The sequence below is a fragment of the Canis lupus genome, chromosome 38 (assembly GCF_011100685.1).
Source record: "Canis lupus familiaris isolate Mischka breed German Shepherd chromosome 38, alternate assembly UU_Cfam_GSD_1.0, whole genome shotgun sequence".
Lineage (NCBI taxonomy): Eukaryota > Metazoa > Chordata > Mammalia > Carnivora > Canidae > Canis > Canis lupus.
Window position 1 is genome coordinate 19,097,827 of NC_049259.1, and position 26,504 is coordinate 19,124,330.

The following is a 26,504-nucleotide window of genomic DNA, read 5'->3' on the forward strand; positions in this document are numbered from 1 at the left end:
GCGCGGAGAGCAGTCTGGAGGCCGTATGTTCTGGAAGGAAAAGAATGAGGTGGTATGGCAGCCGGGTCAGTAGCTCAGATGCTGCCAGATGTCACCCCGGCAACTTCACTTAGAAGTTTGGGACTCTTGGGAAAGTTGCCCAACCCCTCTGTGCTTCAGCTCGGTCACTGGTCATGGACATGGTGATGGCACCTGCCCCAGAGTATTGAGAAGATTGAGGACGTGAGGACGTGCAGAGCCCCAGCACCGTGCCTGGTTCGGCCACGGTAAGGTGGAGACAGGTCTTTTGGTGCCTGCTATGCCGTGGCACCTTCGAGGCACCTTTTCCAGCAGTGAGCACTCTGGGGGGCATGAGAATTAGCAGTGGGTGGGGAGTGCGGGGGTGATTTCCTACCCAGCTGATTCAGGTAGGACCTGCAGGCTCCCATCATGAAGTTCTAACCCTTTATCTGGACACAGTTTCAGAAGCCCCTGGGGATGTGCCTTTGAGGCTGCTTCGGGGCAGCAGGAAGCCATTCATTCATTCATTCATTCAATACTTGTAGGCAGCCCCTTCCGAGCCTGTGATGCCCTGGCAACTCACTCCGCAGCCCTGCATCTCAGTTTTGTTTTGTTTTTTTTAAGATTTTACTTATTTATTCATGAGAGACATAGAGAGAGAGAGAGAGAGGCAGAGACACAGGCAGAGGGAGAAGCAGGCTCCATGCAGGGAGCCCAACGTGGGACTCGATCCTGTGTCTCCAGGATCACACCCTGGGCCGAAGGCAGCGCTAAACTGTTGAGCCACTCAGGTCGCCTGCATCTCAGTTTTCAGATGGGACTCATGACACCTGCCCTGTGGCCCTCACAGGACTATTGCGAGGCCCCAAAGGAATGTGTCAGCACAACATATAAAACGCTAGACAAGTCGGCGGTGCCAACGTTATAACCAACGACGACCGTCACCTTCTCCAGGGTCAGGGCCCCGCTGTCAGATGGCAATCTCTCCAGGGTCGAGTGGCACTAGATGAGACAGACGACCTCGGGAACATGAGCCTCATGGCACCATCTGGCACCCTGTGCGCCTTTGATTTATCAGGGCAGGTCCCTCCCCACGCAGCCCCATAAAGGCGGCTTAGGTGACACCTTTATTGCCTGGCACAGTATGGAGCAGGGATGGTCGTATGCACGCGAGGACAGGTGTGGGGGCGCACCCCTGCCTTCTCAGCGCACGTTTCTTCAGCTAGAAAAGGCTGCAGGTGCTGCCCAGGAGGACGTGGCTACCGCAGCGGCCCCGGGATGGGTCAGGCTGAGCCCAGGGCAACAGCGGAACGATGGGTCACCGCAACCCCCTCGCCCCTCCCCGCCCCCCACTTTGCTCTGGTGGCTGCCATCCCCGAGGTTTATAGGTATCATTATCTATGAAAAATCTGTTCCATCTGAAGACGGTCGGGGTTGGGGATGGGTGGCAGATTGCAATTTAATGATCAGATTAAAATATGCTAAAGCAAACAAATAAATAAATAAAAAGCCCAGCAGCCTGGAGCGCCACAATTCATTCTGCGGGCAGCAGAGGCTGGGGCTCCAGAGACCAGCTCGTAATTCACCCCACAGGCAGCTTTAGAGGCCCGGTACTGTATGACCACAAGGAGAAACAACTCTCCCGGAAAGATTTACACCCGATGGCGCTGGAGCTGAAGGGCCGGGGGCCGGGAGAGGAGGGAGACGGGGGGCCCCGGCGGGTGCTGGCGCTAACAGGGGACAAGGAGTGGTGCCGAGCCTCCTGGCGTCCACCACACGGACCCACAGTGCCTCCCACCAGCCATGACTCCCCGCCCTCGAGCCACCTCTACCCCGTGGCAGTGGACACGACGCGACGGCGGCATGGACGGGCCGATGGCCTAGGGGCATGTGTCTGTGTCCGCGTCTTAGGGGACTGTGATCTCACGAGGGATGGGAATGCAAACCCTTTATCCTCTGCCCCCCACGTTGCGGCACAAGGCTGCTACTCAACAGGTCAACGTCAGAAAGGCGAGGGAAGGAACTTCTCCTCTAGCAGAGGCTGCAGTCCCCGCGGGCGGGACAAGCAGGTGCATGACCGTGGTGGCCTCGGGGTCCCCGTGGCCCCCCCCCCCCCCCCGGGTGCATCCCTCCTTGCTCTCGCCGGCCTGCGTTCAGCTGGTGGCACCTGCCGGCTTCCCGGCTCAGACACGACCTTTGCACCTACTGTTGCTCCAGCCTGGAACTCTCTTCTCACCCATCTGTACGTATTCAACTGCTTTTCCGGGTTGCAGCTCAAGGGGTGACTCTTCAGGGACACATCGTGACCCCCTGCACCAACTCGGTTTTCTTTGGTGTAGACTCTCATAGGATCCCAAGTCTTTTGTTGGTGGAACATATGGAGCTGCAGAGTTACATGTCTCTGCATGAGTAGTGGATGGACATTAGACCCCGCCCCCCCGAGGGACCAGGTACTTTCCTCCTTTTCCTCGTCGCCCCCAGCACCCCGAACAGCGCCTGGCACACAGGAGGCTCTCAGGAACCATCTGTTGATTGGAGGGGCAGGAGCAACCTTCAGGATGTCACCGCGCTGTGTGAGGGGGACATCGCTGTAGTCCCCACCCCAACCCGATGACTCCATGACCCATCCCCCTTTGCTCTCCCTCCACCCCTGAAACATGCAGCTGGAGTGGGAGGCTGATTAGGGCAGCTCCCCGCCAGGGCCCGGCGTGGCCGTGGGCCGCTGCTATGTCCAAAGGGAAGAGGAAATGGGTGAGGAGATCCGACGTAATCATTCATTTTCCCCGCTTTGGGGAAACTTTTTTTTTTTTTTTTGTTCACACTCAGCAAATGATGCTCTTGTACCAATAACAAATGTCAAATGCTCTGCCTGGGACTTGGGGGAGACAGCACATTAGCGAAGGAGGAGCAATTCCGTGAAAAGGACAGAATTTCTGTTTAAGGACTGAAAAGCCAAGTAACAAATGTCACCAAGAGACTCCAGGGAGACAGCTTTGCATCAACAGCCAGTACTAGGGGAAAAGAAATAAATACATTCACAGGTGTTTTAAGCATCCTGCACTTCTCCCTTCTGGAATCTTCCATGGGCTCACTTTCTCTCAATCGGACAGGACACTGCTCTCGACACCGTAGCATCTGCAGGCAACTGTCCCGGTGGGACCGGGCTCCTGGGAACCGGCCCGGGGAAGCGTGGGAGCGGCCAGTGACAGCCTGCGTTGTGACCTCATAGACATGTGGTAAGGAAGGACAGCACATCGCAAGTCCTGGTGGTTTGGCTTCTGGTTAATTTGTTCACCTATTCATTTGACAAAAGGAACCAAACTGGGGGCACCTGGGTGGCTCAGCAGTTGATCGTCTGCCTTCGGCCCAGGGCGTGATCCTATAGACCCAGGATCAAGTCCCACATCGGGCTCCCTGCATGGAGCCTGCTTCTCCCTCTGCCTGTGTCTCTGCCTCTCTCTGTGTGTCTCTCATAAATAAATAAATAAAATCTTAGAATAAAGGAACCAAATTGTGTGGTCCTTCTGGGAGTAGTTGTTTTCCTTACTGGATTGGGATTGAGATAATGTCTTATTTGCTTCTTAATTCCCACTGAGTGTACATGTTTGTAGACTGACTATTGTCGAGGCATTTGCAGTTTAGAAGATCGGCTCAGGGAGTCGAGAGGCGGACACAGAGCGCTGTGGGGGTGACCCTTTATGGGGACTACCTGGAGGTGGGTGACACCGGCCCTGAGCCTTGAAGTTTGGGAGGCTGTGGAGCAGGGAGAAAGCCACTCAAGGGAGAAGACAGGGTGTGCACAGAAGCGGGCGCAGCAAAGACAGAGGGGCCTCACTTGCACTGGGGTTGCTGTAGGGCCAAGCCACGGCCACCTCTCGGCTCCAGGATGGCCACCGTCTTCTGACTGGCCTCCCTGTGTCTACGCTGTGTCTGTCCCCAACACCGCTCCAGCGTCACACAAGGACACACCTGCTACATCACGTGATGTCATCCCCCGCCCCAAAGCCTCCGAGGCCTCCTAACTCCCAGGAACAGCCGAGGTCCTCAGCAGCCCCACAGGAGACTCTGTTCTGCGCCCCTTCCACCATAATTGTCAGACCACGTCTCCTCGGAGTCTTGCCCTCACTCCCTCTCTGACTGCCACCTCGGAGCCCTGGCAGCCCCTTGAACCAACAGGATGTGCTCCTGTCTCAGGAACTTTGCAAGGGCTATCCCCCTGCCTGGAACAGCCTTCTCAGAATCTCTGATGCTCTGCTGCGCCCCCTCCTTCAGCCAGTCCTCCGGGCCACCCAACTTGACTCACAAGAATACTCCAGTCCTTTCTTATTTCCCCTCCAGCGCGATCACCACCTGACATGCCACTTGCTCACTTACTCTGTTTTCTGTCTCTTACCCCTCCCATGGGGACCTAAGCACCCTGGTGACAGGGGTTTTGGCCAGCATTGGGTCCTCGTGCCTAGAGCAGACCCTGGCACACCGGGGAGCACTCATCCAGCACTCGCTGAGCGAAAGAACACGTGTACGGACGGGCGCGAAGAAGCATGTGCTCAGGCCAACGCCAGGGGCAGGCAGGCCTGTGAGAGCTTGCCAGTAGTTAGGGTTCTTTAAATAGGGGCACCTGGGTGGCTCAGGGGTTGAGTGTCTGCCTTTGGTTCAGGCATGATCACTGGGGTCCCGGGATCGAGTCCAGCATCAGGCTCCCTGTGGGGGCCTGCTTCTCCCTCTGCCTGTGTCTCTGCCTGTCTCTCATGAATAAGTAAATAAAATCTTTTTTAAGTAAAGTCACAGACTTGACGTTCACAGGTGAGGCCGGCACAGCTCACTTAAGACTGTGAGGTCAGGCCCCGCAAGTTTGTCTTCCCACCTGCTCCATCCTTCCCTTGAGACTTTGTTTCTCTCTGCAGCTGCCTGTTTTGACTTCTCCCTTCCCAAATGCCAGAGATCTCACTTTAGGGGGGGACGGACATGACCTGCCTTCCTTGTCTTACCAGAAAGACCTCGTTGTCCCCCTTACTCCCTACCCCCACAACCCACTGCTCTTGATATTTCTGCCTGTCCTCCCCCTCCTTCTGCCTTCCTTCTCATTTTCCCTCCTCTCATTCCCTCCCTTCTCCATCCTCCGTATCGCCTCCTACCCCTTCTCCCTTCTCTTTACTTTCCTGTGTGCTTCATCATTTCCTCTCTCCCTTCCGTTTCCTTAATCTTTCCTCCCTCCCTCCCTCCTTCCCTCCCTCGCTCCCTTCTTCTCCTCAGGGTCTGAGCACCTGCTGGAGGCACAACACAGTGCTTCCCTCTGGGTGAGAGATCGGACCCCTTAAATTGTCACAGTTTATGTAGACAGAGAAGATATTTAGTAACAATTAGGCCCGCCAAGGACTCATTGGAGGGGTTTGGAGGAACAGAGGAGTCCAGGAAGCAGAAAGGGTTCATAGAAGAAGACGGACACCTGCTCAGAGAATGAGTGCGGGAGTGGGTCTGTGACCATGGCGCGGGCCTTCATCCACGGTGGCTGACATCAGGATATCAGGGGTGAAGTTTGCCAAAAGGCCAAAAGAAGGGAGGGAACAAGCTTGGAATCCTGGGGGTGCTGCCAGAAGACCACTGGCAAGAGCCAACTGTTCTTGTTTTGTTTTGTTTTTTTAGGATTTTATTTATTTATTCATGAGAGACACACAGAGAGAAGCAGAGACACAGGCAGAGGGAGAAGCAGGCTCCCTGGGAGAAGCCCGATGCGGGACTCAATCCCAGGACCCCGGGGTCACACCCTGAGCCAAGGGCAGATGCTCAACCGCTGAGCCACCCAGGCGTCCCCAACCGTTCTTACTTGAACTTGTAGGAAAAAGGCGGAGAGATCCGTGAACCCTCCAAAGTTAGAATATTGCTTTTCTATCGTTCTAACATTGTTTCTTTACCTCTACGGAGCAACCCAACTTCACATGCATATTTTTTAAGCAAGCAATTGCTAACCCATCTTAGTGATCTTGTTTTGGCAAATTCCCAGGACCTGGCTGCCAAGAAGTATTGGTTGAATTGAATGGACTTGAATTTCTGTATGACTGCAGGAAGGGAGACGAACTACATTCCAGGCTCAGGAAGGCTTTAAATCAACATCATCATGGCTTCTGGGTGTTGAGGATTCCTGCCTAGCATCTTTGTGCCTCTCCTTGAAGCTAGATGATTTAAAATAATTGGTTCATACAGTTACTCTGCAGCTTCTTGAGCTTCCTATTGTTCCTTCCCTGGATGGGATTAGTTGCTTGAAGTCATCCGACAGCAAGAATGTTTTCATTTTAATCCACATCTGTTCCCATATGCCCAGCCTAATTCCATTTCCCCCTGGTTTAGGGCTTTGTTAAGGGACATCATAATTGTAAATTCTTGCCCAAGCTTGTAAATTGATGAATACAGGCATAGCCATGAACAAGGACCTGGAGATTTGGGTTGTTTTTTTGTTTAATCATTTGTCTTATTGAAAAAGTCTTCCCAGGGTAGTTCTGCCAGAGGTTGGGATCCTTGTGAACTGCAGAGCAGTGCCTGGCACATAGGAGGTGGTCAGGGCATGCTTGCTCACTCAAGAAACACAAGGATGCTCACACACATGGCTGCCTGGCTGGCAAGTGTCTGTGATGCCCTAAGGAGTAACCCCCTGGGAGAGGAGCCCAGGGGACTCACGGAATCCCCAGCAGACATTCTGCTATGGGCAGAAAGGAGGTACTGGCCATGCATGGAAAGTCCCAGGGAGGAAAGTGTGCTGAATAAAGCAGTAATGTGTGGAGAGGCAGGATGGCAGATCCAGAAGCCAAAGAGCCGGGTTTATGTCACTGAGGATCAAGAGGCAGTGACTTGTCCTGGATAAACTTGGGTGCAGAAAACAAAGGATTAAGGTGATTCCAGAGCTATGGTCTTTTGTTCTCTGGAACCAGGTGCAGAAGGCCCAGTTTGAGCTTCTAGGCTCCGTGGAAGCCCCGGAAATCATGGCTTTCCAGGGCTTTCTACTCAGGAGTCCATCCTGTGGACCTTCCTGGAGGCTGATTGAGGCCAGGCCTGCACAGACAGCCCCTGTATTCAATACAAGGTAAGATCCGGGAGGTCTGCCCTCTTCTCTGAGAGTTGCCCAGAGGCCTGCATTTGCACAGCAACTTGGCATCTCTTGGGCCATTCATAAAAATGGCATCTTCCTTTTTCTGTTTTATTGAGATAAAATTGACATACACCCCTGTATCATTTAAGGTATATGACGTAATGACTTGGCTTACATATATCGTGAAGTGATTTTCACAGTAAGTTAACATCCATCATCTCAAAGATACTGAGAGAGAGAGAGAGAGAGAGAGAGAGAAATGACTTTTCCCTTGTGATGAGAACTTTTAAAATCTACTCTCTTAGCAACTTTCAAATACACCGTAAGCCAGCCGTGTTACCCATGGTGGTCATGTGGTCCATTTCCTGATTCCCATTCAGCGCTGCTACTAGTGTTGGTTAATAAGAAGCTGGAAACCCCCGACCTTCAACGTAAGTTAGATGGAGCTAGCAGACAGGATCACCGTGTTGGAGCCGTTCAAGTAAGACATTAGAGGCACAGTGCATCCTTTCCTTCTCAGCTGAAATGTCCTTGGTGGTAAGAAGCCTAGAAAAGGAGCTCAGGGACAGAACGAGAATTTAAAGAAAGGACGTGGCCTGTACAAAGGCAGGCTTCAGGGACTGTCCAGATCTGTGCAATCAACTCTGCGTATGCTTCTAAGCACCAGGTTTGTGACTTCTTTTAAGAATCCTAACTTCTCTTAAAGTTAGGAACAGTGGGGAAGTGATGGAGAAATGGTGGAAGATACGCTAGGTTGAGCCAGGGAGGTGCCAGGGATTTCCTTGGGAAGGGTATGATCTTAGCATCCTGGCTAGATGGATATAAAAGAGAAAAAGAAAGACAAGAAAATACACATAACTAACAGTTCTTTACAGTGGAATGAGGGAAAAAGAGGACATCCTAACTGTTACTAGTTCAGGGAAGGAGAAGCACCCAGAAAGGTATGTGAGGAGGCTAAATTCGCTGCTAATAAGCACATCTGTAGCACTCGTCAGTGCTAGCCAGGCATTGTTCTAAGTAGTGACTCAACCTTCCCGATGGCCCTATGAGGTAGGTATTAATTATCTCCATTTCATAAAGGAGGAAAGTGAGGCACAGAGAGATTAAGCAATTATCCAAGGTCACGTAGCTGGTAAGCAATTGTAGTGTAACGGGAAATGCATTTGCATCTTTGTCCTTGGATCCTGGCATGGAGCTCCTAAAAGCTTTGGAAATTCCTGAGTGATAAAGGTGATGGACCATCTTTTGTTCATGGGCCCCTAGAAATCTTCAGAATGGAGGCTGATCCAGGAAAAGACCAAGCCTTGTTTAGAAACTCAAAACTTTGAGCCCCACATCCCAGCCTCCAGGGAGGGCAAGGGGCTAGAAACTGAGTTAATCACCAAGGGCTAATGATTGAACCAAGCATCTCTTGTACTAAAACCACTCCGAGGGCCCCTAAACCACGGGGTTTGGGGAGCTTCCGAGTTGGCAAGTGACTCCACGTGCCGGGAAGCCAGCACACCCCAATGTTACAGGGACAGAGGATCCATACTCAGGACCCTTTTAGATCTCATCCCGTGTATCTCTTCATTTGAACAGTCATTTGTATCTTTTATAACAAACCAGTAAATGTAAGTAAAGTGGCTTCCTGAGTTCTGTGTGTCGTTCCAGCAAATTATCAAACCAAAGATGGGGATTGTGGAAAGTTTCAATTTATAACTGGTCGGTCAGAAGCAGGAGTGACCTGATACTTGCAGCTGGCATGTGAATTGAGGGCAGTCTTGTGGGCCTGAGCCTTTGTACTTGTGGAATCTGACACTAACCCTGGGTAGTAAGTGTCAGAATTGAATTCAATTGTAGGACACAGAGCTGGTGTTGGAAAGTTGGAGAATTGGTTGGTGCGAGAAAAATTCTCTTATGTAGCTTCAGAATGAATCCGACAGTAGCAGAGCTAGGATTCAAGGCTCTGTGCTTTGACTTTTAAGATCTCAGCGAGCAAACTATATGTATTCCTCACACCATCAGACCCAGGAAAGACCCTTTGAAAGCAGCAGATGGGGAGCCAGTACTAGAAGCAATCCGAGATGTCCCTGTGGATGACTTTAAAGGTCTCACTAGATGATAAAAGAAAATGTGGGCACATCCGAAGGGGAAAATCAAGAAGATCGTGTTAAATGCTTCAAGAACAATGAACGCATTTCAACATTGGAGCTACTGTGTGCAGGGGCTCTGACATGCCCTCTGCTCTGAGGGTGGGCCCAGAGAGAGTGCTCTAAGGGAGGCCTCGGGGATGGGGTTGGGAACACAGTCGTGGAGGCTGTTGGGTGTGTGATGGGAAGGCACCTCTTGCAGGGACTCAACTCAAGGAATTAAAGCTGAGCAGAATCGATCTGAACAATGGAAGTCTTGGACAGATCTGGAAGTTTTGAAAAACTTTTCAAAATAGAATTTAGAAAAGTATGAGAAGAAAACAGATGCCTGGGCTGAACAGCAGAGAGAGCGAGCCCTCCATAAGACAGGGAAGGGATGGATGTCACTAGGGAAAAGGCAGGTCAGACCATTTTAGCTTTACTGGCTCTGCTCATTTATATAGATTTGGGGGGAAATAGGAGAAACATTGGGGCAAACCTCCAAGAGATCTCAGGCTGGATAGGCAAGGTCTGGGGGGAGCAGTGCGGGGTCAGACCTCAGCCCGTGGCCGGCAGCTGGACATTGGCTCAGCTGAGACAGAGGAAAAGCCCAGATGGCGTCGCAAGCTTGGCAAAGTCCAGAGAAGGAAGAGCAGGAGTCACAGGAGGACAGGGATCAACATATCTGGGATTAGGAACACTGGGCGTAATGGGAAGTGGAAATCAAAATACATCTTAAATATGTCTATGAATACCACGGGGAAGAAGGGAGTCGCAAGTAAGCCTGGGGACAGGAGGGGACCCATTTTCCACTTGTGAATTTTTCACAACGGCATGAATATTTCAAAGGTCGTTCTCCGAGAGGGGAGGCAGGATGTGGAGATTGGATCGTGTCCCCCAGGACGCAGGGAGCAGTGCGCTACATGAACCTCTGGACATTGGCTCTTTCTCAACACCACACATGATACTAATCAACTGGCCATGTAAAGACTGAGCTATATATAGATTGTCTTCTCAGTCTTCCATGTCTTTGCCGTCTTTCCTGCATCTTCCCTTGAGCGATCACATCTCTGGAGTGGCCGTTCATTGGCTATCGCCGTGCAATACTACGTTCTGGGTTCTGGGGACTCAATTTGGACCCGAAGCCTGGGCTTTGCTTGTGTTTTCTAAATTCTGTAGGGCAGGCTGCCGAGGAGATACGGTTCACATGCCTCCTAAAGTGACTTCTTGGGAAGAGCGGGGCACTAGAGAGATGCAAGGTTGGATTAACTGCACTTGGGAGGGACCCAAACAGTGACGGCTGTTCTGTGGACTGTTGCCGCTCTAGACGGCAGGCCTCTACTCCCTGTCGGGCCGACGATGGACACAGGAGGAACTCATGGAAGGCAGAGCTGCAGACTAGCGTTTGGATTTTAATTTATAAGAGAAGAGGACTTTCTCTTGAACTTTCATTTCTCCCTGGATACGAATCAACAGGAGGTTTATATTCCAATGCACGATAGCACTTGGCACCTCCTATGCTGTCAGGAGGTGCTCTCTGATGACTGGTGAGTTAACCCTGGACACTGTGGCTGAATATCGTGGGAGAGAGCGAATTTTGGCTGGGGTACAGTGTAACATGGATGTTAATGCACGAACCCCCCTGCTCTAACCCGGGGCGTCCAGAGGCTCGAGCTAAGCTATATTTTGCATGGGTCCCAGGAGGGCGATGGTTCTTCAAAGCACATGGCCCTGGACACTGTCACTGTCACAACCCCTTATAGCTCCTACGCCTAGAGTGCCCAGAGTGGCCTCGGAAGTCTGCCCAAGGCTAGAAGCCATGGACTGCATCTCACAGTGGATGCTCTGCAGCCTTTGTTTGCTGTTGTAACTTTAATGCAAAGGCATGAGAGCAAAGCCCCCAGAGCAGAACCACTGTCTCACTCCAGGGCCCCTGTTCAGAGATCCAGGCTAAAACACCCTCCTGGACACACTGAACCATTTCTTAACACTGAGCTCCCGGCGCACTCCCTATGCTGGATGTTTCCAGGAAGCTGTATTGTGGCTATGGCGGCGCTCACAACATTGGCATTTTGCTGCATGTCTTTTTGTTTTGTTTTGTTTTAATTGGGCAAGTAGCAGAAGTCTATGAAAGTAAGTATGAAGAAACCAATGGGGTGTGGAGGAGGGAAGCAGGTGGAGGGCAGTGAGCTTATCAGATTTTGTGATTTTTAAGGCTTCAGACCATAGTCTTCAAAGTGACTTCTGGCCACCAGACTTGGCTCTTCTAGCCAGCAATGGACCTGGGGCTACTTCTGAAGGCAGGGACAGGTTGTCTTAATGGCCCGCAGCTTCCTCTGCCTGCGTGATGATCACAGGTTGGGTGCTGAGACCTGGGTTTAGGCAATAGCCAAGTTTGGAGATGGTTGGGGAAGGGTCACGTCCCCTCCCTCTAGCACATCCCCATGGAGGAAGGGACTTCCATTTACTCTTCCCTGAAGGGGAATTCTGGGTGGAATAGCTCTAAGGCCTGAGGCTGTGCCCCTTTCTCCATCTTCCCCACTGCAAAGTAACAAAGCCAAATCTGGGAAGTTGACTGGAAATGTTTTTACTGAGTGTGCCTAGTACAGGGAAACAACCATGTGGGTTTGTCTTCTGCTCTCGGTTATCCATTTGGTCACTAGCTGTGACACAGATGATCCACTGTCCAAAAAGTGGGTGAATGGGGCACTATTGCCAGGAAGTGGCTGGCTAGCCAGGGACCACTTTTCCATCTTCCACCCCAACCTCCCTACCCCTTGCACTTAAGAATATGGATGGAAGGGAGGTCTTGGTCAAAGCCTTCGAAAATTGGCGAGCCTTCATCTGACTTCCCTTCTGCCAGCTAAATGTGGAGGACCAGTAATCCTGGAGGGCACGGGAGCCATAGGGTAGAAAGAGCTGGATTCCAGAGTCACTACACTAAGAAAAGGCACCCCCACCAGGAACATGGCCTTAGGCTACTACCTAAGTGAGAAATGGACTGTATTGAGTTTGAGGCATCACACGTTTGGTCTATTTGTTACAACAGTTTAATATCACTCCAAGTGGTAAACTAGGGGGCAGAGTCACACCCAGTTTTTCACTGACCTGGAAAAGGTAGGAGTCTGAGGTTGCCTGGCATACATACATACACCTCCCACAAGTGTGTTCCAGTGTCCTGGAGGGAGGAGGGAACATGGGGCCTCCGTTTTGGCTCCTGGTGATGATCCCCAAGGCCTTATGCTATTGAGGCCGTTGGGCTCTTGGCTGGTCCCTGAATAACAAGGATCATTTGATCCTATCTCTCCATCCCTTTGATCTATTGTCTATTGATCTATTATATTGTCTACAATATCTATTGTCTATTGATTATATATTGATCTATTATATTGTCTACAATATCTATTGTCTATTGATTCGAATCACAATTGAGATGAGAGGGTGAGTGATTGGTTCATTCAACACATGGATACATGCTCTGGAGGCTTAGGGCATGGAAATGAGGAAACAGTATATGTGATGTACCTGGAGGGATGACACGTCCACTGCCAGGTAAGTTCCATCCAGCCCATGGATGGAAAGATGGTGTTAATGGCTGGGACACTGCCTCAGGCCGGGAGAGCTGACAGGGTACTGCAGCCATCAAACACCGGAACAGATCGCACTCCCAGTAAAAACATTTCCAGTCCACCTTCCAGATTTGGCTTGGTTATTCTTCAGTGGGGAAGATGGAGAAAGGGGCACAATATGAGTGCAAAGAATGGGGGAGGGGGGCAGGTGCTCGCATGGGATAGTAGACGTAACACATGGTAGGTGTGCAGATCTATAAGAGGAACACCTAGCATGCCTCTGAAAGCCTACCAGTATTATTCACAACCCAGATTCTTTCCTCTGAACCATCTCTTGGGTACCATGCTTCTCTTTATGACCAGATTCCAGCAGACAAAGGGAAGGAAAGGGGAACCACTGGGCAAACAGCTGGGACTTAAAGACTTAAAATTTATTTATTATTATTATGGAAAATCTCCCTGGTATTTTTTTTATTTTTTGACTGGTGTCTGGAGGGTGGCAGCCAGTCATAGACAAGCACACAAGGTGGGATGGTTTGCCCCCCTGCAGCACAGCTAATAATCGCCCATAAAAGATCCCTCCCTACTTCTTCCCTTCTCATTTTGTGGGTGAGAGAGGTGACTCGCGAGGTCATTCGCGCCCCTGCCCTGGTATGTAGCCTTTAAAATAATTAGGGCCACAGTTTGAACCACCGTCCATACTAACACGGCCCTAGTTTGGGGGGAGACAAGGTTGCCAGCAGGTAAGAGAAGAAATTTACACAAAATACAAGTATATGTATTTTTTGCAACAAAAGAAACTATTTATTTGGAATATGCATTACCAGTACAAATTAGGAGACTGTAAAACCTACACCGTGTTAGTATCATTAGAGAACACAAAAGTTCAGTTGGAATCAAAAGGGACAGAAGCCTGTGCTCTCACAGAAGCAGAAAAGCTTAAACTTTCAAAAACCAAAACAGAGCAGAACTTTGCAGGTTTATACTCTGAATAATAAGAACAGGGGAGGGGAGCAGGAGAATAAAACCAACCACCAAAGGAAAGCACTTCAAAATAATTGGAAAGAAAGGAAGTAAGTAATAAGAGAGAAAAGGGGGGAAAACATTGAATGTTTTATTAATTTTAACAAAAGGGAAAAAAAAAGTTTACAAAAAATAGAAGATTCCAGAAAGCTCTGAGCTGGGTGTTGAAACCAGAAAGGTGATGTGAAAAGCTCGTCATTATTTTGTTGACTCAGGAACAAGAGTGCAGGTGTCTGGGCAGAAACACCTGCGAAGCACTGTTCCACAGTCCCGCATCTTTGCCTTCACTTTTCTTGCTTACGTTCTGGTTGCTTTCTGGACACTTATAATCATTTGTTGAATGCAAAGTGTTTCAAATAAGTTTCTTCCAGATAATACTGCTTTCTTTTCTCCTATTAACTAATAAAAACATTCCAAATCACGCCGGGTTAACTAGTTTTAAGCAGCCACCTGAATCGGAGGGTAGTAAGAGCTATGCTGTCAAGGAGTCCAACTTCACCTCTCAGCATTACAAGGAGAGCCCTGAGTCAGGCTCAGTTTCTCGACTCTTCATCCAAAATCGGGACTCAAAGAATCAGCGGGCCGGCGGACCCCCGGGATGGCTTGCTGGATCTAGTCTACGTAGCCAGTGGTCCATCACACCAGGATTTCCTGTCGGATGCTTCTGGGAGAAAAGATCCTCTCTAGTTGTAAGAGGGCTCATGGAATGTTGTTATTAATCAGGAAGAAAGAAAAGAAAGCATTTCGTTGCGACATTCACAGTCAACAAAGGCAAGAAGTCTCTCCCTACTGTAGACAAGGTCTCCTGGACCAAGTCCTTGAATTTTTAAAGGGCCAAAAGGAGAACCCAGGTCCCTGACTGTGTTTTTCTCAGGGACTGCAGGAGTGCCACACACTCTGGAAATGCACGTGAGTGATGTGACATCCGCATGGGCTTCATCTTTGTCGTTGAAGTCAACTGAATTCCGGAGCAAAGTAGAAGTACAAGGAAGCCACCTAACTCTACAAATGTCATCTTTTCACATCACCTCGTATACATATTTAAGGAATCAAAACAGCAAGATCATAATCCTGACAATTAAAAAAAAAAGCCCCCCCCCCAATAAAACAACCAAAAATAACACAAAACATATTTTTTTTAATATTTTAAAGAGCAGGAATAAAGAAAGAAAAGAATTTATTTCTGGGTCTCAAAGTTAATAAACGTAACGTGTTAGGTTGTACCTATTATGCTCACTATCCCAACCTTTTTTTTTTTTTTTTTTTTTAGTTTACAAAATGAATTACTGTCACTTTTAAACATTGTGAAACAGGAAATGAATGTGCACAACTCGACACTTTTCTAGCATTCTTGAACTAATTCACAAATGCAAGAAAATAAAAGAAAAATGGGGGAAATGATTAATGTAGGTAGTTTGGTGTTAAAAACGAACGCAGGAATGATGTGTATTGTCACAGAAAGAAGAGGGGAAGCCCCCCATCCTGTTTTGCGTGCTATGAGGGTCATTTTTAAAATTTTTTTATTATAAACACTATTAAATTCAGACCGCTTTTTTGGTTTTTTTTTTCTTTATCTGAATATACAAGAACATTCATTATCAAATGTTCATCATCAATACTACAAAGAACGAGACACAAGTCGCAAGAAACAATGGAAAATGTTAATAAAGCTGAAAGAATTGTTGAGTATTTTTTTTTGTATTTTTTTAAGTTTTTTTTAAATTTGAGTTTCTGTAGTTTCATCTTTTTTGGTATCGAAGTCAGGTTTTTCTGGGCAGAAAAATAAAACTCAGAAGGAAAGGGGGGGTAAGGTATGTGAGAGAAGGCAACCAGGAAATAAAGAACCACCACCACAGCAAAAAACAAAAAAACAAAAAAAAACCCCCAAAAATAATAATAATAAAAAAAATCACTGTTAAGGAAGGTGCCACTTGGCAAAAGTACTGCACAGGCGTCAGTTCCACGCCAGGGGGAGGAGTTAGGGGTGAAAAGGAGGATGTGATGGAGAGTTAACAAGGTGGGCAAACCCAAGGGCTAGTATTACTCAGGGGAAATCAGCTGCCAGGGAAAACAGGGCGCTCCCACTCCCATTAGAAAATGCAGGAGTCCTGGGGCACATTTTGGTATCTGTAGGATGGACCTAATACGAATTCCCAGGGAGCTATATTTCCAGAGGCACGCTCTTTCCATCCCCTTCCTTCTGCTTCCAGAGTTCCCAAGCTTCGCTCACTGTCAGGGATCTGGCGGTTGCCGTGTTGGACGTGATGGTGGGCATGGAGGGGAGGTGGTGGGCAACTGGAACCGAGGTCTGAGGGAAGTAAGTGCTGAGTGGGGAAGATGCTGGGAGAGGTGAGAATCAGTGCAAACTCCTGCGGGGAGAGAAGCCGTCTGTGCAAATGCAGCTCTGCTCTGATCTGTTTCAACACCTTAAAATGGCAATCATTCAACCCAAATCTGGAATCGCTCTTCCGGTTTCTAAGAGAACCCTTTCGGGTCTATTCTGCACTTAGCGCAGTCAGGCATGTGACCCAGCCGTACCCCCGTGTGGGTAGTTTAGGTCCCTGACCCTGAGCAAGGTTCTCCAAAGGCTCTATGACTACGGAGTTGTCACAAGACGGCTCTTGCCCGGAAGCCCCTCTACCGGGTTCTGTTCTGATTGGGGCACAGGTCAGCAGACACAGTCTTTCCACTGCTCCTAGTCACCAAGGCACAATTCCATCTTGCCAAAGATTTACCTTTTTTTTTTTGCCTTTCCTTTAAAGTCACGCACCTTCCAGTTTCTTAGGGAACCTCTCTCTTCAACACACACACACAGGAGCAATTTCTATTCATTACCGTAGCGCCATGCACAATTTCCACGACCTCGTTAGCGGGCCATCCTTACCTCTCAGGGGCTTCTATGTCTCCCACAGGCCTCTCAAGCAGAGTGGATGTGACAGGGGACTAAGTACTTACAAGGCCACATACTGGGTTCAAGTACAAACTAAGAGAACTGGGTCCTATTTTTCTAGGTTGGACGCTTATCTCTAGTCTATGAAACCAAACAGACCAACACAAACAAAAAACCAACAATAATACCCCTTCTCCTCTTTGTCACCACGGCAATGACGTCAGGGGTTACCAGATGGTTGTGATGGCAACCAGAGGTTGGAACAGCAAAACCATATATTGCCCCTCCATGGCACGAACCGGTTTATCTCAGGGATGACACTTCCCCTGACTTCACATGTACAAATGGGATATGAACGAAATCAATTTCCTCAGTCTCTCACAAGCCTCTTGGTAAACCAGGCATCACAATCCCCATCTTACAGATGAAGACAATGAGGTGCCGAGAGATGTGGCCACCTCCCCACTTAGGTTACAGAGCCACCACGTTGATCGCTGGCACAGCTGAAGAATGTAAGCTCAGGTGACACTACAGAAGAGCTTTCTATACGTACTGTCCTCTCAGATAGTTCCAGGGAATGAAAACCACTGTGACAATTTCACGGAGGACGTTACCTCCCCTTTCCCCAGCGCTCCTAGGTCTTCACGTTAAGCTAGCAAAATCTGCCCGAGCCGTGTTCTTACGCAACCCCTCCAGAACCAGATTGCGGTGCCATGTGACACTTCGGAGAATTAATGCAACGTCCCTAATACGAAAACAAAACCAGAACAGAACCAAATCCGTTCCAGACATTGTAAGCACTGTGTGTGGCTCCCTGAGCGCTCCAGAGGTGGCGGGAACAACAGTGTACGCTGCAAACCTGGCCTCCATCACGATCAAGTCCTGTGTGTAGGTCATTCCGCTGTGTGCAGGCTGGGGGGCTGCAGGTCGGGGAAGCCCCAGGCACATACTGTTTCTCTGGGTCGGCAACCTTCAGAGCGGCTAACTGCCTCTCCTGGGCTCACCAGGCAAATTGCTGTGGCTGCTAATGTAGGTCTTGGCATGTGGCATGTGACTGATCTTGAGAAAACCAATGTATGAGGCTGTGCCTGTGCTGACGTGTGCCTGGGTGTGCGTGAGCATGTGTGTGCACGTGTGTGTGTGTCTGTGAAGGTTTCATTGAAGGGTTTCAGGGTAAGAACCTTCTACTCCTTAGTGGCTCATTCGTCACCACGCCCACTCAGATCTGGCTTTGCCGTAGGTGCTGGACTTTGCTTGCTAAGTGTTGCGTGGTCTCCAAAGACTATGCCTCTGAAACCAAGAGCTGTTAGGAGGAGGAGGAGGCCTCCAAGAATTCTCCCCTGCTGGTTGCTTACGTCCTCTCCTGCGGCTCCACTTCCTGCCTGGGAATCGACCTAGTGGAGCCGAGACCGGAAAATGTGGCACCTTCAGAAGCCCAGCTGCGGCAGTCTCCGGGGCACAGCTGGGGCTGGGAAGGAAGAGGAGGAAAGTGTTCTAAGCAGAACCGGCCCAGGGAGGGAAGAGCGAGAGGAGGCAGGGGGCCTGGAATGAGTGGGGGCAACGTGGCGCATTCCTGCGAAGAGGTAGTGAGAGTAAGAAGAGAAACAAGAGAAGGGCTGCCTGTTAACAGAGGGAGCGAGGGATCCGAGTGAGGTAAATTTGGCTCCTCAAACCACCAGCGTGAAAACATACAAACACGTTTATTATTTTCTTTGTATTTTCTTTCCTCTTTAAATTCCTCTAATTGTTGAAAATATCCTTCCGTGATGTAATAGCGGGCAGGGACCCAGGGAGTCTAGGACAGAGGGAGGGGGCAGGAAAGATGGCGGACACCAGGCTGACAGCTGGAGGCAGGGAAGGGTGGCTTCTACCCAGAAAAAAAAGGGAAGAGAGTATAAAGAAGTGTCCAGATTGGCTGAAATAGCATCCCAAAGAAGAGAAGAGAAGGAGACTCTTATTGTGTTTGCTGAGTGCTTCGACCTCCAGTCTGACCGCTTCAGCGTTGGGAGAGAAACCCTCCCTCCTGGCCCTGTCCCGACTGGGGCACAGGGTCAGCCGGGATGCGACTGCTGGGAGATCAGTTGGAGGTATCAGAGTGAACACTGCCAGGGCCTTCTGTAGGGGAGGTCACTGATGAAGGGGTAGTAGCATCCTGCCAACCTCCATTAGCCTAGAAGGGAAAAAGGGAGACAAGTCAGTCCTCTGAGATCGGGCGGCCATATTGAGCAGACAACGACAACAAGGCAACTTGTGTAAGGGGCCTGGCACATGGGCGGCTCTTCTTGTGGTTGATGATGCTCCCTCCACCCTCGGATGAGTACGGGTCCTCCCAGTGAGCCTTTGGACCCAAGCTGACACCTCCCACTTCTCGAAGATACTTCAAATCGGTCAAAGCTATCCAATGATCATTGGGTGTGCTTGAGGGGAAGGACGGGTCAAGGGCCCCCAGTTCTAGTTCTGAGTCTGGCAATGACTAGCTCTTGACTCTGGCGAAGGACTTCCACCTCTTTGGCCTTAGGTTTCCCAAGAAGGTTGCCCAAATGCTTTCTAAGCCCTTCCCCCCCCCCCCCCCCCCCGCATGTTCCGTATGTTACGGGATTCCAGGCACCTGTTCTGTGCAAGGCTCTGTGCTATGTGCTCTCGGGTATATATAATGATGAGCGAGATACAGTGCATGTCCTCAAGGACGGGGAGAAGACACGCACACGAATGAACTCTAACTCTAGGCAGAGCCTAATAAACGATACAGCCCAGGTGTTACGACAGTTCAGATGAAGACAATATCCCATCTTGTTGGAGCATCAGGAGAAGCGTCAGGGAGGAGGTACTCTTGGAGGCGAGCCACGAAAAGGTCAGAGGTGATTGAGGCGAATAGAACAGGTGAAACAGAGGCGGACTAGGGACTGGCCCACGTAAATACATCTAGAGAGGTGGCGAGCCAGGAAGCTCTAAGTATGATCTCCACTTACAGGTCTTTTTTCTACGGTTCTAAATCCGGAAGCATCCAAACAATGGGATTGTTTGAAAAGGATCGGTTTTAATGAGCACCCCTTGCCAGAAATATCTCACCACTGAAATACCTGAGGAGTGATCTGTTAAGAGTGGTTAGTTCGTGATCCGTACGTAATCTGTGATTGTGTATGTATTTTAAAGCACTGAAATGGAAGTGTCCTAAAGTGCATTTTTCTCCCCAGTTGCTGTGTTCCCTTGAAGCTGACATACCTCACCTCTGAAAATGTTAATGTTGAACAGACCAGGTCTTAGGCAGGCTTGGTAAATTATTTTCTACTGTACTGTCCACGCATATATTTGGGGTACCCGGGGCTGGTACTATTGCTGCCATTTGGGAGGGACCCCAGCTTCTACTCTAGCATAATCCACCGTTCTTAGAAGCATGCTTGACACCTGGGTGCTGGCAACTCTGGGTTCACATTTCATTCATAAGAAAGCAGGGGGGCGAGAGAAACACAGGCTTCTGGTTTCTGGCTGAGACACACCAGTTTCTTGACCTTTGAATCTAGATTCCTTTTCCTCTGCTTGCTCATCCACTGGGCTTTCTTTTTCACTAGCTCACCCAAATGATGATCCAATTTTTCCAGGGAAGCCTGGTGCTTAATTCATAGCAGCTCCCACCAGTTACCTCTGCATGAAGATAGGATCGCCTCCCCGCCCCACCCATCACTAAAGAGCAGGTCTGGATACTAAGAGCACAAAAGGTCATCCTGGGCAATCCACCTCAATCGGGGATCCATGAATCATTGCTCACAAAAATCCAAATCTCCATCTCCTGACTTAGTCAGGTAGCTCCTCCCGCCCCCTCTCCCTGCACAGCCCATTTCTCCTGTTGTTGGCAAGGGATCGGATGGTGAATAAGGAAGGGGAAATGGGAATTCTTTCTTTGCTATCTTTCTGGGGTCAAGACGCTGCAGTTACGCCCAGAACCAAGAAGAGAATTAATTCGGCGTCCTAATGCAGGCTGGTCACAGAGCTCAGCCTCCCTTTCCAACCAAGAACATGTATTCTGGTGCCATTTTGGGCAGATTGGGAAGAGCGATTGCATTTATTTTACCCCAAAGAACATCCCTTATTGTCATCGTTCATCTTTCCTGATTATACAAGCTTATATCATATTTTCAAATATAATATATGCAATTCTATACGCAACGTAATATTCGGAAAAGAGAAAAAAGCGTGAAATACAAAATGGAAACACCTATAATCCTAACACTCAAAGACAGTTAGCTGTTAGCATCGTGAGACCTGTCTGCCCTGACGACCCTTTTTTATCCGTGGGCGTCTACCAGAGGGACAGGTAAGTAAATAACTAAATAGACGGCTATGCGTGTGCATGTGTATGTGTGTTTGCCGAGTGGTGCAGGATTTTCAGAAAACTTGATGGAAGTTCCTTAAGTACGGTGTCACGATGCAGAGAGCAAAGTGCTGGCACAAGAGGAAACAGACGCTTGTGTCTTAGACTCAACCTGGCAGGAGACAAGTAGATGCGGAAAAGCAGGCGGTGTCCGAGGCGCAGCACACGGCGCCGAGAACTTTCACGACCTTGCTCATAATGCACCACTATTACCATTATTTAGCCGTGCTCCGATTTCATTAAAATAACAATAAGTGGTGCCCCCCAAATAAAGCCATCAATCAAGAAAATGAGCCCTGTGGCGTCTCATTAGGAGGGAGCCGGCAAGGCGTGCGACTTTGACCAGAAGATTCGGGGAGGCTCCCTTTTTGATTTGTGTCTGAGTTGAAATAACTCGAACAGGAGACCATGTGAGAAAAGTTCTGTTTTCTCAGACCGGTACACAAGATGCCAGAGGGTCCAGGGAACTCACAGATGGTAGAGACACGAATTATTTCAAGCCGATATCAAAACTGGCATTTTAATTAGGCTAGCTGGCCCGGCGAAGAAGACGACACAAGACCTTCTATTAAAAACAGATAAATAAAATCAATCTCTTCAGCTGCCTTTTATTCCATAAACACCCCCACGCAGACTGGGTGACCAGCTGTCCCTGCGCGCCCAGGGCCTGCATCCCTCGTGCAGAACACTCAAATCCCATATTCCGGAAACACCCGCCCCAAGGCCCAGGGACACCAAGGGGGATGCTCATCACCCCCTAGGGTGTCCCCTGTCATGACCCCCTACATCTTGCCACATTCAGGACCCCGCGGACTCTGGCTTTCCCGTTAGAGGACTGCAAGCCCTTTCTGGAACAGGCATCCCCTGTGACAGCGTGGGCTGGAGACTCTGCTTCTCGGGGGCACTGCTTGCCCGGGCCCAGGGGCTGCTGCCCCCCTGCTGGAACCTCTGCGATCGCCAAGTGTGAGGTGGCCCAACACAACCGGGTTCTTCGGGCTGCGGTTCCAGCCGCGCGATGTGAGCCGTTCAGGGGCTGCTCCGTCTTGGGAACCAGCTGACCCCGCTCCCGGAGCACCCAACCCGGGGAGTCATCTCCTCCTTCTCCAACTGCAGGTGCACAGCAAGTGGGAAACCCCGCCTCTGTGTGTTTATCTCTGGGGCGGGAGCACGGAGAGTCCAAGGAGAGTCCCTGATGGGCTCATTAGCCACCAGGCGGGGGCGGCGAGAAGCAAGCCTCGTTGTTTTTATATTTTCCTTCTGCACCCCAACTTCCACTCTCACTCGCCTTCGTAGCAGACGCGCTCACTTCGAAGAGCTGACGCTGGGAACGCACCTGGCCCTACGGGGGTGGGAAGGTGAATACGAGCAGCCCTGGTGCGAGAGCGTGGACGCCTGCACCTCGGCCTCCAGGGAGCCTGCGGCCCGCAGGTGCTAGAGCCAGAGCCCAGTGCGCGGCTCATCCCACCCGTGAAGCCCGGGCCAGTGGCCGGCTGGCTCATCGTGGGCCCTCCCGAGCAGGAGGCGAAGACAATATAAAACTAGGACTGGGTGATGGCCACCGAGGTGGGCACTTGACGGGATGAGCACTGGGTGTTATTCTATATGTTGGTAAATTGAACACCAATAAAAAATAAATTTATAAAAAAGAAAAAAAAAAAAACTAGGACAAGATGCAGCCAGTTTCCTAGTTAAGAAAAGCTGGACTTTCAAACACAACGTGAAGAAAGGTAGACGGGGACAAACTGTTCCAGGACAAAAATGACTATTTGCATCCTGCCCGGATGCACTTGGCACGTAACGGACACGTGCCCCAGGTGGCCGGGCTGCCCCTAACAGATAAGGCCCAGCCTTCGAGTGAGGGAGGCAGAGAGCGAGCTAGCCGTGAAGCCGGCGATGGAGCAGTGTGGACGCGGACGCCCCACACGGTGTCTCCGAACCAAACACGAGAACTTCGCAGAAGGGCCCCCGAAGCCCCGGCTTCTCTCTCCTCGCCACCTTCCCGAGCCCCAGCAAGGGCCACCTGCCTCTCCCTCGCTGCGCAGGACGCAGAGGAGCGGCGGCCGCCGGGCTGAGTACCTCCGGGCCGCCCTCCGCTCCCTCCGGCCCTGCCTCTGAGCTCCCCTTCGCAGCACACGGTTGATGCAGAGAATTCATCACCGGATGTGACAGCCCAGGCGAGCCTGGCACTAAGAAACTCTCATTTGCAGCCCAGAAATCCGCGGAGGTGCCACAAACTGGCTGATGTCAGCACCAAGTGGAGCTCGATCTGCATACGGGCCAGATGCCATTTCCAGAGATGCCTTGGGTGTGGGTGTGGGGGGGGTGCGGGGGGAAGGAAGGAACACCGAGCACCCCGACGCGCCCCCTCGGCCTCTTAGGCACATGCACACACACGCACACACATGCACACGTGGCTGCACGGGCCCACGCGAGCGGAGACATCGGCTCACCCCCGGGGCCACATCCAGATCTTCCTCGCTTCCATGAGGACAGAGCTTGGAGTTCCTGCCGTGCGTGCATGTTTCCCAAGATCACACAGGCAGCGCTTCCCAAAAGCTGCTCGTGGGCAAAGTGGCGCCGTGGACAGGTCCCTCAGGGACACGACGTTTAAAGCCTCCCCGGAAGCTGCCCCGCGGTGCACGGGCTCCCCGGCCCCGACAACACGCAGCCGCCTCCCCAGCTGCCACCGGAGCGCTCGTTCCAGGGTCTGCGTCCCATCTCCCCGCTTCACCTTCAGCGGCTTCCCCTTGGCCTCGGGGTGAGGCTCAGTGTCCTCATTGGGCCCCCAACGTCCCTGATCTGGCTCAGTCCCCCACTCCACGCTCGTGTTTAATACTCCGGCCACCGCAGGCGACCAGAGTGGAGCATTCGTTTCAGGCCTGCTCCTTGCTCCTGAACACTCCCCTCGTCCCATTACCTGCCACGCACACCTTGGCTCTTTTGAAGATTGAGGTGACGTGTCTCGCGTCCCTATCTGCCCCCCAGCAAGGTCTGTTCCTCCTGCAGGTGCGGCGTCCTCCACTGCCCCCCCTCAGCTCCCCTAGTCCCCACACCCCCGCTGCACCCCCCCGTGTTCTCTGTATGCACCTGTGCTCCCACCCCCATCGCACCCCCCTCCCCGTGTTCTCCGTATGCACCTGTGCTCCCACCCCCATCGCACCCCCTCCCGTGTTCTCCGTATGCACCTGTGCTCCCGCCCCCACTGCACCCCCTCCCCGTGTTCTCCGTATTGCATTTGTTCTATGTCTGTCTCACCTACCAGACCACAATAGCAGGAACTTTTCTTTGTTTCCAAAGTGCCTACCACAGTGCCTGTTGCAGCACAGGTTCTAATAAATATCTCTTGGAGGGACACACAAAGAAGGAAACAAACATTTAGTGGCGCTACAACATTCCTTCCCCATTGTGGGTGTGGAGAGATACATGGTATTGGACCCGTGACCTTCACAGTCCAGGCAGAGGACACGTAAAGAGCTGTGTACCCTAGAAAATATTCAAAGGCTAAAGCCGAGGCAGTGCCAAGTTTCAGGGTAACTTCTACCTCCAGGAAGTGAACTTGTCTAAATGGGCATCAAGGAGACCTGGTGCTTCCTAGCTTATCCCAAGCAAGGAACAATGATTCCTATTTACACTGCTCTGTTTTGCTTCTTTCAAAAACAGTTGAGCAAGCACTGGATCCTGCCTGTTGCAGCTCCTTGGCTTCGCACACCACCTCTATAAGGAGTGTCCTCCCTAGGACACGGGGAGGAAGCAGGTACCGTACCCTGAATCTGGAACAGTCTTCTGGTCACTTCCTCAGTGGGAATCACAAAAATGTAAGGACCAGAGGTTTCCCCATCATTACTTCCTCCAAAGCTGAGACCCACATGCACACATAGCTCCTACCTTGGGATCTGGGATTGGAGCTGCCTAATAACATAGGACACCCCCCAAATTTTAGGTAAACAACAAATAACTTTTTAGTGTAAGTTTGTTGCATGCGATATCTCCATGTGCAGCTCTATTGGGAATAACATGCACACTCAACCCAAAAATATTTTATTCTGGCTTATTCTGGTACCATAGGTAACTCAGAATCAATTTTGCTGCTTGTCCTGCTTTGACCTTTTGCACCTGAATCTTCATACAGGTGTGTCTTTGCTGTGGCCACACCATCTCTACCAAGTCCATGCCTGCTTCTGCTTTATGTCTTGCTACTTCTTACAGTTCATCTGAGACTGAGATGGTGACTTGCTCTTGCACTTTGGTCCTGCTCTGGAACCTCAGCTCGCCAACTACTACCTGCCATCACATTTCCCCTAAGCCCTTCCTCTGCTTGGATTATCCCACGCTGCTCACTCCAGAATCCCTGTTTCCATGGTCCCCTGACTCTGTGGGTACCCTCCCTGACTGCCCACCTGCCACTAGGTCAGTCCCTGGTGACCTTACAACCAAGTCCCAGTATCACATCCCTTTCTAGGCTGGCTCCACCACAGCCTCCTGAGTCCTGAGATTTTGCCCTGAAGGTCCACGTGTGAAGAAAAATCGGCAGTGAAGCAGCCACTCCTGTAGAGAATGGATACCCCGGCTAACCAAGACTTCAGCAGTTTAAGCTGCTGCCAAGAAATAATAGACTATCCATTTGCAAAGTAAGATTCCTTTTGACTCTATAGCAAAGTCCAGCAAGAGGCTCTGTGCCTTTGCCTCTTCCTCTCCTCTGGTCTCTAGAACTCCATGTCATTGTCCACGGCCTGGCCTGAGAGTTACCTCCTTCCTTCTTCAAGACATACCACCATCTACTTGCCTATGTACCAGGACCCCTGACTTTTTGACCCTTCATGTTAACACTTTGCCATGTGTGGTATTTATTTATTTATTTATTTATTTATTTATTTATTTATTTATTTATTTAAATATCTATGTGAGCACCAGGTTTCACTCACTGTCATCACTTAATTCTGAATTCTACAAATAAGCACCCAGTGTCTACCTTGTACTATGTACTAGGCATATAGTGGTAGATACAATATATAAATTTTTAAATCTGACATCTACTCTCTCCTGGAACTTCCTGCCTTGTGGGAAATAGACATTTGACAAATCATCAAAAGGACAAATGTAGATTCTATAGATGGTAGTAAGTGCCATGAGAGTATAAAAGGGACCTCATTGTGGTTGGGCTTCGGGAAAGTCAGCCTAGAGGTGACCGAAAATAGACAAGTCAACAGTGGGGCAAAGAGCAATCTGGGCAGAAGGCGAATCCTTTCCTAAGGTTCCAAGGACCTCGAAGAGGGCCAGAAGCAACGGAATGAGGAGAGGGGTAGTGAGGGTAGCAAGACGGGGCTGGAGGGTTGCAGCGCTTGATCATGGTTTCAGGACACATGAAGGATTTTCATTTTTCCTCTCAACGAGATGATGAATCATTCAGCCATAGGTCATCAGAGCAGAAGGATCATGTCTCATAGAGAGCTTCTCAGTTAGG

At 50.3% G+C, this 26,504-nt stretch overlaps 1 protein-coding gene across 8 annotated transcripts in view; it reads right to left on the reverse strand.

The window, feature by feature from the left end:
- Positions 1-26,504, reverse strand: part of PBX1 (PBX homeobox 1) — a 324,444-nt gene that overhangs the window by 19,616 nt on the left and 278,324 nt on the right. For 6 of the 8 annotated variants that reach the window (XM_038586228.1, XM_038586234.1, XM_038586233.1 and 3 more), the window contains one exon: positions 13,541-18,844. The exons of the other annotated variants lie outside the window; for them this stretch is intronic. In XM_038586228.1, coding sequence (XP_038442156.1) covers positions 18,752-18,844 — 93 coding nt within the window. In that variant the 3' untranslated portion in view covers positions 13,541-18,751. Of the gene's footprint in view, positions 1-13,540; positions 18,845-26,504 lie in introns of those variants that run through there. 8 annotated transcript variants of the gene reach the window in all.